The following is a 20,562-nucleotide window of genomic DNA, read 5'->3' as shown; positions in this document are numbered from 1 at the left end:
GGTACAGGATGAGACGCATGACAGAATTGCATTGCTGAAAAAGCTTTTTTCTTTTAAATTTTATTTCCTGAAGTAAAAACTCTACAAGAAGTGTGTAACCATTTTAAAAATGTTATATTCCCTAATCCAATGATACTTTCAATGGCTTTGAAGGTTTTCCAGTGTTGCCAGGCCACAGTGCTAGTGCCCAGGGATGCACCCAGCACACGATGGTGTACATTTCTTTGTGGGCTCCTTTGTTACACAGAACCTGTGCTCTCTGGTAAAAGACAGAGATAATGTGGCATTTTTGAAAGCAGTGAGTCAGCTGTGTTTGCCAATAACACATTCAAAATCTGTGCCATTTCTGCTGTGTTTTAGCTGGGTCTCTGAGACACCTACCAGACAGGGTGGGGCCACAGGAGGAAGTTATCCAGCATCAGCAAATGAGAAAGGTGGTTTTCTAAGGAACTGGACCCAAGGTGCACGTAGCCCTGGCTTGTCAGAGAGCTCTGCAAATACACATCTACCACACAGGAGGCTTGTGCTGCCTCTCCAGAGTCAGCGAGTCCTTGGCTTTGGCTTTGAGAGTGTTGTGGTGCGTAAGGGAGGATGTTTTTCCCTCTCATTTACTCCACTTTTATATGGCACTGGAAAACAGGGTGTATTGTGTTTGCACTGCAAGGTTTTGGTGGCAGGGGTCTACAGAGGTGGCTTCTGTGAGAAGTTGCTAGAAACCGTTCCCATGCCCAAGAGAGCCAATGCCAGCCAGCTCCAAGACGGACTTGCCACTGGCCAAACTGAGACCATTGGTGATGGTGGTAGCTCTGCTGGGATAACAGATTTAAGAAGGGGGAACACTTACTGCCCAGGAGCAAATTTTGGCCAGAGAAGAGTGAGAATATGGGAGAGGAACAACTCTGAAGACACCAAAGTCAGTGAAGAAAGAGGGGAGGAGGTGCTCCAGGTGCCAGAGCAGAGATTCCCCTGCAGCCTGTGGTGCAGACCATGGTGAGGCAGCTGTGTCCCTGCTGCTCATGGAGGGCCATGGCTGGAGCAATATCCACCTGCAGCCCTGGAAGACCTCTGGAGCAGGGGAAGAGTGCAAGGAGTCCCCCTTTCGAGGAGGAAGGAGAGACAGAAACCATGTGATAAATTGACTGCAGCCCTCATTTCCTGTGTCCCTGTGCCACTGGGAGGGAGGAGGTAGGGAAATCGGGAGTGAAGTTCAACCTGGGAAGAAGGGAGGGGTGGGGAGAGGTGTTTTAAGATTTGTTTTTATTTTGCATTACCCTACTCTGGTGTTAATTGGCAATAAATTAAACTAATTTCCCCAAGCTGAGTCTGCTTTGCCCATGACAGTAATTGGTGAGTGACCTCTCCCTGCCCTTATCTTGGCCCATGAGCTGTTTGTTGTATTTGTTGTCCCTTGTCCCAGCTTAGGAAGAGAGTGGGCACCATGCATACAGCCAGGGTGAACCCACCACCCAGGGATGTGCCAGCTCAAGCACTAAGCAGACAGGCTGTTTTACAGAGCAAGCAGAAGTGGTTTTATCCCCTGTGATTTCAAGCATGAGCAACAAACATGTATAGCAAAAAATAAATTGGCTTAGCCAGCGCTTTGAAGGGTGTGAGCTGCTACCCATGGTAATTTCAGTGTGAAACCTGCCGACTTCCCCTTTGCAAAAGGCCTCTTGAATGATTCATGCTCTCATCTACTGATGTTCCTGGCTTCTTAAACCACACCACTAACCCTTTGCCTTGGACCCAAAATTTCCAAATTGTTTTTAAAGGGTGCTTTTATGTGTGTGTGTGTGCATGTGTGAGCCTTCTTTTGAAAGACAGGCAATCCCAGCCTGTGCCCCAAGAGACAGATCTGGCACTGGAAAGTCATCATCCTCCCTGGCCTTACTCATCTCACTCATGCTTGCTTTTCCCCTTGAAGGGATGGAGTGTGTCCTCCCTTCCCACAGGCGCCAGCTGAGACACAGAGCTGCCAGGAACTCTCCATCTCTTCCTGGGAAGAGGTGCCTTGCCCTTTCCTGATTAGATGGCATAGTTAATGATGCTGACCCAAACAGAAAGCCAGGATGAGTGGGCACTTCCTCCCCCTGCTTTACTGCTGGGCAGAGGAGGGAAGTTTCCAAACTCTCCTTCTTTTGAATCCCGCCATATCAGCTCAGATGCTCCCCATTTAAAGAACTTTCAAAATCTTTTCTAAAATGCATCACCATTTTTTGTTTTAAGTAGCACAGATGGCAATGACTACTTTTGAAAAGACACAAGGTGCTCCCCATCTCTCCAGGCCTGCAAGTGAAGCTGCAAGGCACTGGCATGATGGGTGGCAGTGCTTCCCATGGCAGCAGACCCGTGAGGCCACACTTTCCCAATGCCTCCAGTGACTGATCCACTTAGGAAAGCAGCTCTTCTGGTTACGTTTAGCTCTTTAATCCTCTTCCCTCCCTTTCCAGAAGTGACAACTTTTCTGTTTGCACCTCCATTACATCACCACTCCCCTCTACAGCTGCCCTGCATTTTTTTTTTGCCTAACAGTATGTAATTAATCAGCTCAGGTTTGCAATAAAATATGACGCCCATTTAATAGACTGAGTCACCGGTAGAGCCAAGCAGAATGAGCTGATGGGAAGGATGGCAGGGGAGATAACACAGGGCTGTCAGCAGGCGAGGGGCAGGCCTGCCTTGCACAGCCAGTGCTCTTCAGAGGCGGCCTGGGCGACACCAAGACCAAACCTGCTCATGTTTCCCTGTTGCTTGGTGAGGTTTTTGGCATGTTTTCCTGCCTGAGCCAGCACTTCTGCGGCAGGAGCCAGATGGGTCGATCCTTTCCATAAGTGATGGGCATGAACTGAGGGTTAGGCTGGGAATGAGGAAACACAGAGAATGGGTGGAGTGGAGAGGTGACTGCCAGCCCTGTAGGGACACTCATCCTCTGGACAAGGTGGAGGGGTTGGGCCCCACGTGGTGATGAGCCTTTTTGGCGGGAGCCACCAGTCTTATCCCCGAGCTGTTGCTGGCTTTTCAAAACACTTCTATATGTAGTATTTTTTGTTGCTGGCTGTGGTACAGTTACCTCATTAATCTTCATTAGAGGGTGATAAAATACTTACATAAACACCTCATAAAACCAGCTGATCACTGGCACTGTACTACTCCATGTGCTCTGGAGTTTCAGGACAGAGCAGTTCTGTGATGTTATAAAAATCTCTCTTCTGTGGCTCAGAGACAGTCAAAGCTAAGGAAGAGCTGTTGTGCAGCTGACAAAGGCTTTAGGGCTTGCATACAGACAGCTAAACTGGGAATGCTCATGCATAACACCAGAAAGATGCTGGAGATTTTACAATTTACTTTGCAAGAGCTGTAGAAAAAGTAAAAAGTGCAGCACCATGACTGGGGAGATGGGTGTCCATATGTGTATATCTAGACATACATAGCAAAAATAAACACTTTCCAATTTTCTGGCTAACACAACTACTGTTGTGCTAGAAGCTTTTAAAGCAAAATGGTTTTAGCTCTATTTCCTGTAATTAGGAATATTTCCATGTGACTGCTTTTCAGCTGTTTGTTAGAAAATGCTTATCTAGAATTTTTTTATGGTGTAAGCTACTTACATCCCAAATTAAGAAAGACCTTATTAATGAATAAGATATTGGGATTTGGCATTTGATTTCAGCATTCAGCACAATTCCTGTTTAATGCTGTGCAAACTAATTCAGTCTCTTATCCCAGAGCAGAAACTGCAAAAGCCGTGACGGTACAAATCACGCGTTGTGGCATAGTCATTGCTCGAGAAGATTCAGGGTGCTCTGGGGGTGGGCAGGAGAGCAAGAGCTCTGCCAGTTCTCGGTGTTTCTCCACACCACCATGTCCCAGGAGGCAGCAGTGGCTGCGGGACCTCATTTCCAGCCCCTCAGTGTGACAAATCCTGCACCGAGCTTGCAGATGCAACGCCAGCCCTGTATTAGCCTGCCACGCTGCAGAAGGAACAGGATCAAAGGAGAGAGTCATCCTTACCCAAGTCCTTGCAAGTCTTGTTTCTGGTTGTTTACCAAGTATTCCAACCAGTTTGTAAATGTCTTTTTTTTTTTTTCCCGCGGAAAAAAAATATTAACAAAGAGCTAGGACTAACACAAATTACCTACTCTGCTTTTTACTGTTGAATTAATAATCTCCTTACTTTATAGCCCTGCCAGGAGGGATAACACTATTGTTAAGGCATGACACCACACTGCAGAAAGGGTGTCTGCTCAAAACTTGTTTAGTCCTCTCATCCTTGCCTGTAAACCACTGGAAAACATACAAAACTCTCACAGTTTGCACAGTAGCCATTCCAGGTAAAGTATAAGTCTTCTTTTGGTCAACTTTCCCTGGTAAGGTAAGAAATACCCCAAAGCTAAAGAACTGAGAGTGGTCTTTTACCAGCGTTGAAGAGCTCTGGAAAGAGCAGCTTTTGATTTTGTGGTAGGTAGACGCCAGAAAAGCCATTTTAAGATTGCCCATCAGTTAAAGTTCTAAAGCCACGGAGGTGGAGCTGCAGAAACGCCCTTCCTATTGATGCCAGGTTATTTAGCTCTTAGAAAACATCAGCAGTTAGGAAGGGCTCCAAGTTTTCCCAAAGAAACACTGTAATGAAATGCATCATCCAGCTGTCTGTGCCTTCACCACCACTCACCTGTATCCATCCCTTCATCCTGCAATCCGGCAACAGCTTGCAGGTTGTGCTAACCTGCTAAATTCAAGTGCCACCTAGAAAATGTTTTGCAAGTGGACGCAATTTCCAGCTATGGGAATTTTCACTTTCCCCCCTAAATCACCTGCAACAGATACTCAATGTCTGTTATTTTTATTTATTTACATATTTAAATTGCATCTCAGTCAATCCCCTAAGTCTTCAAAGGTAAACCAGTTCCAAGAAATAGGACTGACCAGTGATGAGAATGCTGTCATTTTAAAAGTGGGTCAGGGCCAAGTATTGCTATGATTTCTTATTCTTTCAACTTTCATGGGGCAGCAAGGCCATCCCACTGGGTGTGGATGAATTCCTCCTTGCTAACATAAAATGCTCCTTTGGCTCCTGAATTTCCAGTTTCAAGACCTGAAATTCTGGCATAAAATTCAGACTGCATTATAACAGCTGAAAAAAAGAAATCAAGAAATACAGTTATACACCTCTGATTGAGTGTATCATCAGTCTCTTCTCTAAAGCATTCTTCACAATTGAAATGGCTATTTTATCTAAGTAACAAAGAGAAACAGGCTCCAGCTGGGGATTTAAAACCCGAGACTGATTTTCTTAAAATAAATAATATTAATAAGCAAAAATGCAGGCATTTCTTAATTTGATTGCTTTAGCTACTGAAATAGCAGAGGGCACAAAAAGAACAGTGAGTAATAACCTCAATGAGCAAAGTTCAGGGATTTTTCTTTTCTTTACCTTATTCCTCAAAGCTGAAGAAAGAGATGACAAAGTTGTATTGAATGCAATGACTTTTTAAACATATTTACACAAGAAATAGAACCCAAACAAGCTGTTTGGGGTTTTTTTTTTTGTTTTTTTTGTTGTTTTTTTTTTTTGTTTTTTTTAATGAATTCCTAGTTCTTAAACATAGCTTTTGCAGCTAATAATCTCTATATCCTCGCCTAGTCACAGCGCTGAAAATAAAAGCTGTTGACTATATTGATTTTGTGTCAGATTATGGAATTCTTTTAAATTTGTAATTTAGATACAGAATGCACTGCTCTCCAGGTCACAATGATGTTGAGAACTAATCTTGGTGTCTGGCATTATGCTTATAATGGGAAATTTGCTCAGTGAAGGAGACACTGCACAGCATTCTGCTGCTGTTCTAACAAACAAAGAATTACATTGCCTCAAGTTGTCATGCTGCCAAAATTGCTACACCAAAAATTAAATTGAGAACAGAGTCTTAAATACTTTGTCTGGCTAAAACATCATGTTATTTTGAGCATCCTTGCAATGCAAAAGCAAGCAAACCACTAATGCTTTGTGCATCTCTTTGTTCCTACACATGTTCCTACTTCCCATGAAAACATAAATTAAGAGATAATGTGAAGAAAATATCAAGAATATTTTGGTCAGATTAAAATACCCACTTATTCCCCAGTCAGTTTAAATTCCTAACAAAACATACTACAAAGTAAAAGGATTCCTTCTGATTAGTCCATCTCCTACTGAGCTGAACAGCCATCTTCTAATACTTGCCATGAATTGCAGAGAGCCTAGTGCTGTTCCCTGGTACCAGTGGCTGGACCAGAGGCTGGCAAAGTCAGACTCAAGGTGTTGAAAGAACGAGAAATTGGCTCACTGCCAAAAATGTGCTGGAACATATTTTGAAAGGCACCCTGTGAGTCTGAGTATGAATAAAATAACAGGCTTGCTTAAATAGGAACTGAAACTGTTGTTCTAATGGTTCAGCTCAAGGATTTTAGTAAATCAATACCTCTGTAGATTTCAACAGGCTTCAGACAACACCTTCTGGAGCCAAGAGATTTTATAGACCTGTGAGACAGGCAACTTATGCCAACTGCATATCAAGATGGTACTACAGGTGTATTCCATAGTGCTGGTGCAATCAGAGGCATTAAGGAGAGTTGGAGTTACAAGCATTGCATATACAAGTCTTGTATCTCATCCCTTATCAAAAGCAGATTTAATAAAGTGCCATAAAGCAAGAAAAAAAATCGCCCATGCACTGGTCTGCAGCACAAAGCAGGGTTTTCTCAGTAAGAACTCTGCCACAGCCAACATCGTGTAAGTTCAAAATACATTGCCAATTCTAGTATTTTACTGAAGTAATTATACCTTCATTGTGAAGTCTTCAAAAAAAACTAAATAGAAAAAAAAATAAAGTTTATGGTCCTTATTTTTCTATTATCCTCCAAATTTCTTAGTGTGCAATGTGAGGTCTAGATGGTAAGTAAACTTATATAAATTCTGTTAGCATCATGGACTGTCCTTAGTGACAATTCTCACTGAAGTAAGTGAAACTTCACCTAGAGAATACAAAAAAGCATCAGAAGTCACAATGAGGGATTTTAGCTGTGCAAGAAAAGTTACCTGACTTTAAAATAAGAATACCTGAAAGACAAATTTATATAAAAATGTGGGTTTTATTAAATTTTCATCACAGAAGAACTCAGTATAAAATCTCTAACAAAGTGATTTTATAGCACACTAGTAAACTCTCTGTCTCTCACAACCAAAAGCTCTGGTTATGAATGTACAGTGTGCCTTCATATCATAGAATACAAAACTGGAGTTTGCCTTTGTAGCCCCGTATTTGTTAAGCAGGAAGATGAAATTTAATAAAAGCTATTCCTTCTTCTAGTTTATTGTATCCATAAGACCCAGTTTTGAGATCATTAAATGAAAAATGTTGTTACAACTCAACCTGCTCAGACTCTGTGGCTGCTATTTGGCATTTCAGACTGCAAGAAAAGCCACTCCACATGCCCCCGTGACAAATCACAGCAGTAAACTGTTCCCTGAACACACATCCCAGTCTTCATCCAAGGAGCCACTCTAGCAGAGCAGAAAGGCATGCATAGTGATTGAAGAGGCCAAAGAGGGGAATTTTCCAGTAAAAAACTAGCTACTACCTAAAATATCATTTTCTGAGTAAATCCTAAGAATGTGGTGGGGTTTTTTCCTATTTAATTGGAGCATTTCCAGCATATTTGGTTTATGTCAAGCAACTAAGAACTGAAAAGCATGCTAGGCTCTCTACAAGTACTGAATCCAGGGACACATTTTCTTCAAACTCTGTACCTCACACTATCAGCAGAAAATGTTCCAATACCCCCTGCCAAGTTTGGTGTTTTGAGAATAGGTAGAACTACAAAACCCCCCCATTCCTCCTTGGCCAAGGGACTGCTTCTGTGCCATCTGCCAAATGTGTCAAAACCAAATGTGTCAGACACCAATTTCCAGGTGAGAATCTGTTGTTCAGTAAAAAAACTCCTATCAGGCTGGGTAGACCCAGACTGCTGTACCCTGTGCCCAAGAACAGCATTTGAGGTGAAGCCAGTGTAACAAATGATGCCATGGACTTGAAACCCTTGACTATAAAACACCCTGAAGTTCATTTTAACATTTTACTGACTTGCAGCTACTACAAGATCTTTCTGTGACATACATCCCACTCTGGAATAATTTAGTAATCAACCACCTGACCTGAAGATACATGTACAAAAAAGAAAAAAAGCAGTAACAGAAGCTCTGCAAAAATAGGTTTTTTAGCAGTTATACAGCAATTTTCGGCTTTGGAGGGCTTTGTGTTACTGCAAGAAGCTACTCAGAAGTTCTGAAGTTTATTAATTTTCTCATTATTAATGAGAAAATAGAGTCAGACCTGCCAATGCAGGAGTATGATGTTTGTCATTACTTTCACTCCAAGTATTTGTAGTTAGACAAATTGCTCTCTTGATTGTCATTTAAGACAAAGCAATTTTTTATGTACTTCAGAATGTACTTATGCACAAGTACACTACTTGTGTACCATTACAGCATCTGTAATGAATACACAGCAATAACAGTTACAGAGTAGTCATTTAACTCCTGCAACATCTAGGGGCAACGGCAAAAACTAGAGGAGCAATTACCTCATGTTCTCTAGCTTCTGGCCCAAGTTGTTTCTTGTATTTCTCTGGTTTCCTCTCATAAACACTCTCCAAAAAATACTAGCATAAAAGTGGTTTTCTTGTCAAACAAATTAAGGTTATACCACTGCAAGAACAATAGCTCTCTAACTAAAGATAAGGACAGAAAACATTTTGAATCATTTCAAAAACCAAAGATTTCTTGTTTAGCAGACTAAAACCTACCTGATATTGATTTGTCAGATAGCAGTGATGCCATACGAGCTTGTATCAATTCCAGCCTGCTGAATCAAAATGCACACCATAAAAAGTCACTGAAAGGCACAAGTGCATAGATGGTACTGCCTTCAAAGCTGTCTTTGAGTACAGGCTTCATGCATGTGTCTGAGAATAGTACCCAGTGCTTTGAGCTGAGCAAGAAAACAGGGAATAAAACCCTTCCCCCACCCAACCCAAATTTCCCAGATGTTAAGAAGCAAATCATACAAAAAAGAAAATAGAACATCAGAGGATCCAGTCTATTCTATCCAATCATCTGATGAATCTGATTTGATCACGTGTTCTTATTTTTAATTACTGGTTGCGAATAGAATTATGAGAAAGATGCCTGCAGAGAGAGCCTACTCCAGCATATTTTAATAATCTAAGGGACATATCCTGCTTTGAGCACTTGGTGTATTTTCTGATTCCAGGGAGGATGTAAGCAGTGGATTGAAGCAACAGTTGAGAATTGTGCAAGACATAATGGACCACACCATATTTTGCTATGATGGCAGACTTGATTCTCTACTACTTGACATTTGGAATAGCTATTTGCACTTAGATTCTAGCAGTGCAACATGGGTGCAACTTGGTATTAAAAGGTTGATAACAGCAATCATACTTGGCAGACAACGAAGGAACTTACTGTACCCAGCAACACGTAACCACGAATTGCACCTAATGCCAAAAGTGCTCCAGGTTCTCTGGGGTGAGAGATGACATTAACACCACACAGTGTCCAGCAAAAGCTAAACTACATGGCTAATTGTATTCCTAATTGTTAACACTTCCAAGACCAAATAGGGAAACTTACAGGGTTTTTTTGTTTGTTTAAGTCTGCATCCTATTTTCGGTCATTCAAAGGGTGATTTCAAAGCCACTACAGTATTATTTGGGGACAATATTTGAAATTAGGAAGTCCCTGTAACCTTAAAATGGGAGGATGTGTCACAAAAACGTTTTTCTCAAACTTCTGGGGAACAAAACAGATTACATCACATGATCTGCACAACACTGAAATTAGCAGGCATCCTGACGCAAGATGGGACACAGAAGAACATACTACGGAATGTATAAAACCAAACTCAAACAGCATGAAAAAAGTAATGTTTATTTTTAATGTTTACAAAAGCATGAACACCTTATGCAAAAGCAGCACCCTGAACCATACATTTCCCTCAATCCTCCTGGGATATTGGCAGAAAGCAAGTATTTTCCCTGCTCTTTAGTGCTCAACATACTCTGCTGAGGTAAATGGGAACCAACCCACTGACTTCCATGGAGCTGCCTCTGCTTATATTAGCAAAGGGTCCAGCACATCAGACTGCAGTGCAATGAGATGTCATATGGGTGTCTTGCTTTAGGTATCAAATTAGGTAAGTCTGTGTTTCTAACCAAGATAAATACACTATCCAGATCGTTAATTAGCTCCCCATTCTCTTCAATTTTAACTGAAATAGATCTCATTTTAAATATGACTCTCAGCCCACACTAGCTTCATGCAAAGTTTAACTTTATGCACCATGAACAATTTTATTCAAGTTTTTAAGAGATAGCTAGTGCTTGTAAGCTATTTTAGGACTGAGGTCTTGCACCACAAAAGCTATTTAACCTTTCTTACCTCCCAGCACATGCAGTTCAAGTGTTTACTCTGAAGAAATGTGCCCTTAGGTTAAACCTGAAAAAAAAAGTGCAGCATTTTCATTTTGCCTTCACCTTTTTCTCCTGATCTGGAGCTGGAAGAAATTGACGGTCCTGTAATCAAATAGGCCATGCTTTTGAACCTACAGAGAAACATTTGTTTAATGGTTGGACTCAGTCATCTTAAGGGTCTTCTCCAACCTAAATGGTTTTATGACTATGATTTATTTTTAAAAGTTTTCTGTTAAACAGATATGATTGCAATGATTTCAAAGACTCACCTGGAGCAAGTTACTCATACTAAAATGATCTCTACTATAATACAGCATAATTCCCCAGCTACCCTGAGTTGAGATCCCTCCCCTCAGAATCTACAACTGATGCCCCAAAATACTTATTACACTGGTAGAAATGGCTCTGTCTTGTCTGCCATCCTATGTCTAAAATGACTGACAAATACTATTTATGTTTGCAAGACTGATATTGGAACTGTGGAATGAAAACTGCTTCATTTTACTGCTGGAGCTGTAGGAATCATTCTGTTCGCTCCTGTCAATTCACATTCCAGAAATATAATTTACTTCACATATTGAAAGAATCTGCTAAGAACCCATACATATATACACACACATACACTATGTATGTGTACACATATATACACACATGTATAGATAATTCATACTTATTTTACACTGAAAAAGTGCTAAAATAATCCACAAACTGTCACTGCTAGAGATGAGGCTAAATGAAATTTTATTACTTACATGGCATCAAATATTTATGAGACTCTGATCCAAGAGCTTCAGAACTCTTAGCAAAAAAAATTATCATTCGTTGGCAAAAAAGTTCCAAATAGTTTGAATTTAGTTTTTCAATAAACTGAAAGGATTTAGAAGAAAAAAACCCCAATAACCCTGCAAAGTAGATTGTATAATGTAAATTTCAGTACTGTGTATAGAAAATACACATATTTATACATACTTTCAACTTTAAGTTTCCTTAGACTCAAGTATGACTCTAATGAATCTGTCAGTATTTCACATGTGCATTATTGCCTCATATTTTGAAAAGCAAAAAGCTGTACAAGTTCAGCCCTGTATTCTGTGAGTCTGGCTGCATAGTCAGAAACAGAAATATTGCACTCAAGACCATGCCTACAAAAAATGCACATTTAATAAGGCCATTATATTCAAGATTGTAATGGGACTTGAATTACATGAACAATCAAATATATCATAAATAGACCTAGGAAAGTCATATTGCAAAAGATGTACTCAAAACAGCAGTGTTCCAGTAATTTAATAACTGGGGCTTTTTTTCCATGAAATGGCAATCTCTGGTTTTATGCACAGGGCCAGACAATATGATGTGCATGTACACATGCATTCTCACAGTGAGTTTTTTCATTTTTTCTTAGAATTTAACAATTACCCCAGAGTTTGACAGTAGGCTTCTACTCAAGTTCTGTCAATAGGGTTCAAGTTGCCATCAACTTTAATCCACTTCCATGCATGATGAAGGGGAAAAACGATTTAACTTTCAGTTATTTAAATATTTGCCATCATGCAAGACATAATTCTTAACTCAGAAAATGTAGCAAAGACATAATTGAACCTGCACTGGAATACTCCCCAGTATGCTGTTTCAGAGCTAGATCACATTGAGAGTATCAGTTTAGCTGATCTGGCTTATTGAATGAATGACAGAGCAAACAACCAGTTTAACACAATTCACGGAATGATACAGATTTATAAGTTAGCTGCCCACATCCCATGGCAAATAGAAAGAAGCTACCCTTTAATCAAAGTGAAGTAAACTTCCTTGAAATTACAGTAGGGTAAGTGTATTCACACCAGCCACTGCCTTGGAGTAGCAGGTGTGCTGTAAATCTGCTTTGTAGTTATTTACTCCTTTAGCCATGCCAAAGTTACTGAGTCAGCCAGCATTTTGGCTTGGTTAAGGGTAGTGGCATTTGTCCAAGAAGGAAGGGTAGATCACCGTCCCTCCTCCCCATGCCACACTACATAAATACACAGTTATGCAAATGCAAAAAGCATCATTACAAAGGCTGGAAGAATCACAAGACACAGAAGATAAGAAACTTAATGGTCACATGCATTTGAGTTCAGCAGAAACAGTTTTTCACAATTCTATATTCTGTCCAAAAATCCTCACTGGTGGTGATTAGGGATGAACCACCTTCCAGCTGAACCAACTCCAGCATTAGGAATTATTTTTTAATACAACAGACTATATCCAAAACCCTTTTTTCTAGGACCTGTTTTTTGGGTTTAGATGGTTTTTTTGTATAGAGACGAGACAAACCTGAGACACAGAAGATGTGACCCGCTTGCGTATTACAAACAGATGAACGGATGTTTGAGATGCAAAAATCTATTGAACATGTCACTCATTTTACTCTTACAGTTCCGTGTACCCTTCCTGCACCAATGGTGCCACTTGCCAGATATATGTTTGTTGCTACCTCTGGATATGTTTTTCACCAGAGCTGGGGAATGCATTTGGACAGTAACAATGCAGCTCTTGCAGTGATGGCCAAGGAACACAGTAATTCAGGATATAGTTTCTAATTCCACCCATCTTCTACTCATTGCATGCTAAGCAGCTCAAAATGTATCTCCTAGCAATCACATTATTCAGAAAGAGTATAAATCTTTCCCTATTTTCTTCACAAAAGGAATGGTAAAAAGTCCTTTATGTAACATGTAAATGAAAATCCATCTAAAAGTTTCTACTTATTTTAGCAGTTTTGACTTAAAATGGTGGCCTGTCAGCAATAATTTGTCTGCAAGTGTCTAACAAATAGAGTTTTGACAGGTACCAAGCAACAGCAATATTTTCAATATCTTATGTTTGCTGTATTTAGTACTTTTAAACCGAACTCCCTCTCCCAATAAAGTGATGGCCTTGTAGTTAGCATGACTACTCATGCACACAACATTTCTAAATGGAATTACATGCTGTTTTCTCTCCACCATAACATTATCTTACTATTTTGAGTATCAATCAGAGCCACAGATTTAATGCAGGTCACGGACAACAAGCAGCAGGCCTATTTTTACTACTTGCTTCAACCAATATATTCATTCATATTTATACATTCTTAAAATGTATTCTTTACTTGGCTCTACTGAAAGTACCACTCCAAAATTTCACTTTACATTAAAAAAAAGGTTATTGATGACTTGATCAAAGGATACCACCAAAAATCCCTTTTACTCCCACAGGGAAACATATGTTCTCCTGAATTAGTATTAACAGATATTTAGATTAGAAGACTCCATATTTCAGAAACCAGTTATTTAATGCTCAATATTCTTTTCAGCAGATGAAGAGGTAGGTAGATTTCCACACAAGAAAAAAATAATAAAACAAAAACCAAACTGTAACAGATACTCAATTAAATCAAGTAATGTCTGAAAAGTCAAACACTGTTTTGACAGCACATATTTTGTCTGAAGGTACTCTCCAAGGAGGACAAGAAAAGTTGCGCATTCTGATTAGATAATATGTCATAATTTGAAATTTAATAATTTTCTGGAAAGAAAGCACAAGTATTCAAATGCTACTTCCTTCCCCTCCCCTCCCCACCCCCCTGAGAAATGTGGGTGCCAACAAAACTGCCTTTATCAATGGTAGTATTAACTTTTGGACTGCTAAACATGGAATCAACTGCAATTCTTCCTTACATTCACCAACACCAGCAGTCTACAAGTTTACACAGAGACCATATGCATGATAATTACATAATTACAATAGAAATTCAACTTTAGTGTTGTTCTTAAAACAATCTTCATAAATAATGAAAATATCTGTGTTCTAGCTCTTCAGTAACCTAAGGTTAATTGGTACAGATAGTGTTTTTTTCTTCCTTTTATAAACCAAACTGGAGGTTCCTCACTGCCAACAATGGTTAAGGCCTGGATCAAGTTACTCTCCTTTTGCTTTTCCCTTTTTCTGCTTTTTTCCATTTTCCACCACCGCATTATTTTCTGGTTTGCTTACTCCATTTGCAACAGCACCATTTGCTATTTTGCCATTCTTTACAGGTTCCTTGGGCAGCTTATATGTCCGATAGTAGAAGTTACCAAACAGGAAGATGAAGGTGACAGCATAGAAAATGACACCCCAGTGCATCCATTTAGGGAAAGGACAATCAATATAAATAGACAAGGCTGTGTGGCCAATAGTCACATGGAACTGCACCTGAAAGACAGAAAATACAGAATCAAAAAAGTCTGGATATATTCCATAGGTCTGAGTGCATAGATTTATACCAATTCATTAAGCAATGAAAACTGCTGAACTGGGAGGTGGTAGGGAAGCTGTATTTGACTGTCACATTCATGCACGCACATCTATGCTTGACCAGGAACATCAGATCTATTGTAGTGTCTGGTATCAGTTTTCAGAAACAGGAAAATGAGAAGATAATAAGCCATCTGGATTTTCTCTACATTTTGAACATGTCTTTGCTATTCAGTTGAAACAACCAGCAAGGAAGCATTAGAGTTTAACGCACACAACTCTTATCTATGCTGCATATTTTTTTTTGAAGTTGAATAAATGCTTCCATCTCCAGGAAGTATTCTAACTTGAGGAGTGTCAGACAGAGAAGAACTTTTGGAAGGAGCAGCATCTGTTCCAAAGCTCTGCAAATGCAAATCCACTCAGAAGCAACACCTTTTACCTCAAAAGGAGAAATTTTACTTACCAATTGCAATATGGTCAAATATCGTTTCCACCACAGGTATTTCTGAAATTTAGGGCCACAAGCTGCTAATCCGTAATACATGTACATAATGACATGAATAAATGCGTTCATTTGAGCTCCGAAAAAAGCTGTCCAGGAACAGAAGGGAAGATCATAATGCAATTTTGGAAAAAAGAGGATTATTTTTTAGTATTATCTGTATCATTATTTTTAATAGTAAAATTTACAAAGCACAGGACATGTCAGGATTCTACCCCCAAAATATTGAATAGTATAGTACAGACCTGGCTGTCAACATGTACTGACACAAACAAATGTGAATGCAAGTTGTATGTCACATCTTCCATGGAACTACTTATGCCAAAGCTTTTTATAAGATTTTTGTTGAACAGACATAAATGACATGTATTCCACATTAGTGTGTGCAGTGTAACTGCAATTGTTTTTCTAAAGGATTATTAAAAGCTTTTTTTGACAATGTAAAGTACAAAGTACCAGACTCTGTACTTCTATCTTATAAGCTGTACTTAAATGCAAAACATTCACTTCTCAGCAAGAAGTCAAGAAACTCACATGGAAGTCTGATTAAATAGGCCAAAAAAACCCCATACAAAGCAAAACTTGACTTGTGTTTATGAGAACTTTAAGGCATTGCCAGGTGAGTTTGTCTAAATTAATCATCTTTAGTTTCTTTGTTTATGATTTAAAGTATCCAGCATTCTTAAATATGTCAGTGTATAGTATAACATCTTCCAGAACGATCCATGTTAGATCCATGCTTACAGTTTCATTTGCATTAAGATCTCTTTGCTTTGTCAAGATTAGCAGCCATTTAACAGAATCACGTTGTATCTTGTTAAGGTATTCTTACACTTACAGAGAGGCTCAAAAATGCTCTAATGTGTAAGATTAGGGCAATACAGACAATAGCTGCTGACATCAAACAGCTCAGATGCCTGTGTGGTCTGGACCCAGTTGTTATAATAGGGTCTAGTTTATAATAGACCCGTCTATGTAAGCAATGTGCTATCAACTAGAAAATAGAAGAACACAGATCTATCCACATTTATGCATAAATGCAGAAAAGCAACTGCTGCTTTTCCTTTCGCAGGCTCTAGAAACTAAGAGGCAGTGCTAGAACATCAGAACTTGAAAGAAATTTGGAAATAGTTCTAACTGTTGTATTAAAAGCTGCTGATATTTAGCTTGAAAATTCTGAAAAGGCAACGAGGGAGAGGGCCTTTTGAGATACCCAGGGAATTTCTAAAGCAAGACTACAAGTAACCATCCAGTCTCCAACAATCTTATTTTATAGGTGCAGTTGCAAACAAAGATCATGAAATGTCTGGTTGAGTACCTGCTTCCTGCATATTACATGAGAGAAATTAAATGGTAGTTGCAGATACTAAATTTATATATTTTTCTTTGTAAGTGGCCCCTCAGTACAAAATATCTATAGTAAATGGGAACATAAACCCCCCATGCGTTAAGTATTAGTGTAGCTCAAAAAAAACCCAAAACACCAACCCCAAAATATTAGTTTGGTGTTCATAATATGGTATTTTGTGTTTACTGTATGGTATTTTCAGTGTCATAAGCCTACAAAGTACACATCAAACAGAACAGGGCATTTTCCCTGTACCCTCAGCTCTGCAGAGCTTTTAATTTGAGAGAGAGAAGGCTAAACAACAGGAACAAGAGTACAGTGTAGGCAATTGAAGATGTGGCCAGTGCAATAAATAGTAATGAAATTATGTGATGGAGGCTTTAGAAAGGAAGCAACGGGAAAAAAAAAGGCTGATAATGAATTTAGACTTGTGTCAGTATGAATAGGTTTTAAAAGTGAATTGACAGATTTATTGGCTCACCTCCAAGGGAAGGTTTCAGAATTTTATACATGCCTCTTTATAAAAATAAAAGCAAACCTCAAACTCATATACAATGCCAAAATAACATCTCCATTAACTTCATTAAATTTGCACACAGAATGTGGCCCACAATTAGATTTTGCAGCTCTCTGTATCTGCAAGAATTAAAGTTAGGCAAGACACATACATCTTTGTTTCACACAGATACAGATACGTTTGAAGGTAGAACTTCAGGCTTGCAATTGATTCCCATGAGGAAAAGAAAAGAAGTTTTGCAATTCATTAGATTATTGCTCTGCTATCTTTTCCTCCCCCATGTTTCCCACAGAGGGAGACTGTATGCATTAATAAACAGTTTTGTGTATTATAAAGTCAAGTCTAAGAAATTTTCTTCTATTGCTACCAAACAATAATAATTCTCCCTTCTAACCGGCCAAAGGCATATGAGAAGAAGGGAACTCACCTTGTCCACCTGCAACCCACTTAATACCAATCCACCACAAGGTGAACATGGTGAAATGGTGATAGACATGAAGGAAACTAATTTGGTTAAATTTCTTTCTCAGGATGAAGAATACTGTATCCAAATATTCAATTCCTTTAGAGACATAATACCACCACAAAGCAGCAGCTATCTGCAATGAAAAACAGAGAATACTAAGTTTTAGTGATTCCAAACTGAACGGAATAAAGTTCTCACCATCTATCTGCTGTAAGAGAAGGATGCCTCTTCCTTCCATAAATCCTCGTTAAATGTTGAGGTGGAGTCAAACATCTAACAGTATGAGAAAAAAAAAATACTCCTTTCATCTATTCTGGACATGGAAGATGATTATGGAAGAAGATTTTTCTAAGCCTACTGCTCACAAATCACATCTGTAAAAAAGAGCTGATATAGTTAAAAGCTTTGCCATATCTGAACAGTTTACGAGTTAAACATGGGAAGTTTGTGTCCTCATTCTCTCCTAAGCTTTGCAGAAGAAGATTCCCACTGGGCTTCCCCTTCTAATGAGGCAACACTTCGATGTGGTCAGAAAAATGAGGCAGAAACATTATGATAAAATGAAGCTGCAAAGGTTGAAACCTTCAGTACCACAGGCATATGGGTGGAAAGATACCAAAAAAGTTAGGTGCAGTACAGATTTCACATTCCTTATAGCAATATTCCCTCAGCTTCTTCTGGCCTGCTCAGTAACTCCCTCTGTAAAGCAGAATTCCCCCAGTGGCTCTCTGCCATTCAGGGAGTAGGAAAAAAGAGACAGGAGCCATAAAAACTGAACAGATATAACCCATCTACCCAACAGGGAAGTGCTACACACCCAAAATTCTTTTTCTAATCCACCCATCACAGCAAATCTTGCCCAGGATGCAACATAAACAAGGCTTCCTGCTGAAATTAGGATATTGTTAAAGCAAGTAAAGCCCTCTGTAGCAATATGCTAATGCTACGATATGGGAGTACGGTGGTGGTAGGGACTCCCTCCCAGATCCCAAAACATAGCAACAAGTCTAGGTTTGGCATTGTAAGTCATCTAGCTTGTTATGCAAGGGTGGGACCAGATGGTGACTCATACAGAGAGTGAAAGGAAAAAAAAAAAAAAGTTGGAATTGGTACCACTAGCAAGGAGAGCAGGCAATGTCACAACACAGCTATTTGTGAGAAGTTCACCTTGTCTTTCAGGACTCAGTTGATGGTATATCAGACTTTCTTAACTTAACATGGTGTGAAATAACCCCACTGCCCCCTCAGTCCCCAGGGAAGACAGAAGAAAAAAAGAGTTAACACAGAGTAGCTTCCCTTCCCAATTGCACACATACTCTTAGGTGAGAGAAAGGGGAATCATAATGAGCTGTAGAGAACAATGCTACAGCCCTGCACAGTGTTTTCCTCCACCTCTTCAAACCAGTAGGAAAGGACAACATCTCTCCACAGACTAAGTTTGTCACAGCCATAAGTGGTCTGGCAAACAGTTTAGGAGAAATTACAGCAGAAGCAAAAATACAGCATAGGAGAAGAGTGCTGCATATCTGCATTGCAGGCTCTGCAGTTTCCAGAGGGACTGCACATCTTACTGCTGCCCAAGTGCAGCCTTCTATGTATCCATTAATGAACAAATGCCCTTCTCACTCTCTGGGCGTGATTTAGCCCACTTCAGGTCTTGGGAAGAGGAGGCAGATTTCTTCAGTTTTATACAAAGAGATATTAATATCTAAAGCTGGAGAGAGGCTTAATGACAGAAAAGTGACTCCCACAGATCTTGGAGCTCCCAGACACACAGGCAAGCTGCAGGAACCATATATATATATATATATATATATATATATACATATATATATACATATATATATTGCTCAATATCCAGTACTGCCTCTGGGACAGGTAGCTAGGTATTTAATAACACCCACATCAAGGTTTGTCTCACACCCAATGGCTGAGCATAACAGCCCAGCATCTTTTACAGGTCTTTGCTAAAGTTGCATCTCTTAAATCAATTAAGATAAGTATCTTTTCATTTCGTAAGTTAACAATAAACACTTTGGACTCTATATCCATAAAAATGACAATGCAGCACTGCAATACTTCAGCTCTTTGGAGGTCCTCCCTTCCAACAAACTTTTAGAGGACCAGTAGGTCAGTTACAAGCAAACTGCCATAAAATCTTTTATAAAGTAAATGGACATTTTTGTTAATGAAATAGGGGAACAATAAGTCAAATAGCCAATATGCAAATAGCCAATTTACTGTGACATAGAGAAAAATATAAGTGAACAAAAATCCTACAAAAATCCTTCTCTCTTATGCTCAAGATGCCACAGGTTCAGTATATGTTCTTGGACAAGTCACATAACACATCTCATTGCTCTTCTGTTGAAGTCCACCTAGCACAGAAAGCAACTACAGTCCATGGGTAAAAATAATCTGAACTTTTGATCAAAATGCTTCCCATCACTTAAGAAAAACAACAGGATTCTTTGAAGGATTATACCTGCTGATTTTGTGCTCCTGTAGATTTTTTTGCCTGTCAGCTTCTTTGCTGTCTTACTATCATCAAATTTTCTACCATTTACTCTCAAACCTGATAGGTTTTGTGTACTGATGATCTATTTCAGTACTTCCAGTGACTTCTGCAGATGTTTTCATCATTAGCTTATAGAAAAAAATGAAACAGATGTCATTTGCCCGAGGCCATGCATAAAATCAGTGAAAAAGGGCAGAAATAGAGTAGAACAATACACTGATATGTAAGCTGTGTCAGGAGTAGGTGGCTACTATTAAACTTCTTTTGCAAAGCATCAGAAATCGTGACCTAACTTGTAGCCTTTCTTTGGACACAGCATGCAAGAAAGATTTAGTTGAAAAGAAAAGAAAACATGCATTAAAAAGGCACATTCCTGTAATGAACCATACTAGTCACAACCACATATTTTCTGGTAATTTTC

The 20,562-nt window shown here is 39.4% G+C and overlaps 1 protein-coding gene across 2 annotated transcripts in view; it reads right to left on the bottom strand.

The window, feature by feature from the left end:
* Window positions 1-9,967: 9,967 nt before the first annotated feature.
* The window catches only part of ELOVL4 (ELOVL fatty acid elongase 4), a 36,816-nt gene continuing 26,221 nt past the window's right edge, over window positions 9,968-20,562 (bottom strand). For both annotated transcript variants that reach the window (XM_039568192.1, XM_039568193.1), the window contains exons 4-6: window positions 17,585-17,756; window positions 15,254-15,381; window positions 9,968-14,745 (exon numbers count right to left, since the gene is read on the bottom strand). In XM_039568192.1, coding sequence (XP_039424126.1) covers window positions 14,470-14,745; window positions 15,254-15,381; window positions 17,585-17,756 — 576 coding nt within the window. In that variant the 3' untranslated portion in view covers window positions 9,968-14,469. The remainder of the gene's footprint in view (window positions 14,746-15,253; window positions 15,382-17,584; window positions 17,757-20,562) is intronic.

The sequence above is a fragment of the Corvus cornix genome, chromosome 3, assembly GCF_000738735.6.
Source record: "Corvus cornix cornix isolate S_Up_H32 chromosome 3, ASM73873v5, whole genome shotgun sequence".
NCBI classification, from domain to species: Eukaryota; Metazoa; Chordata; class Aves; order Passeriformes; family Corvidae; genus Corvus; species Corvus cornix.
Note: the sequence above shows the minus strand (reverse complement) of the source record. Positions and strands in the feature narration are given on the sequence as shown.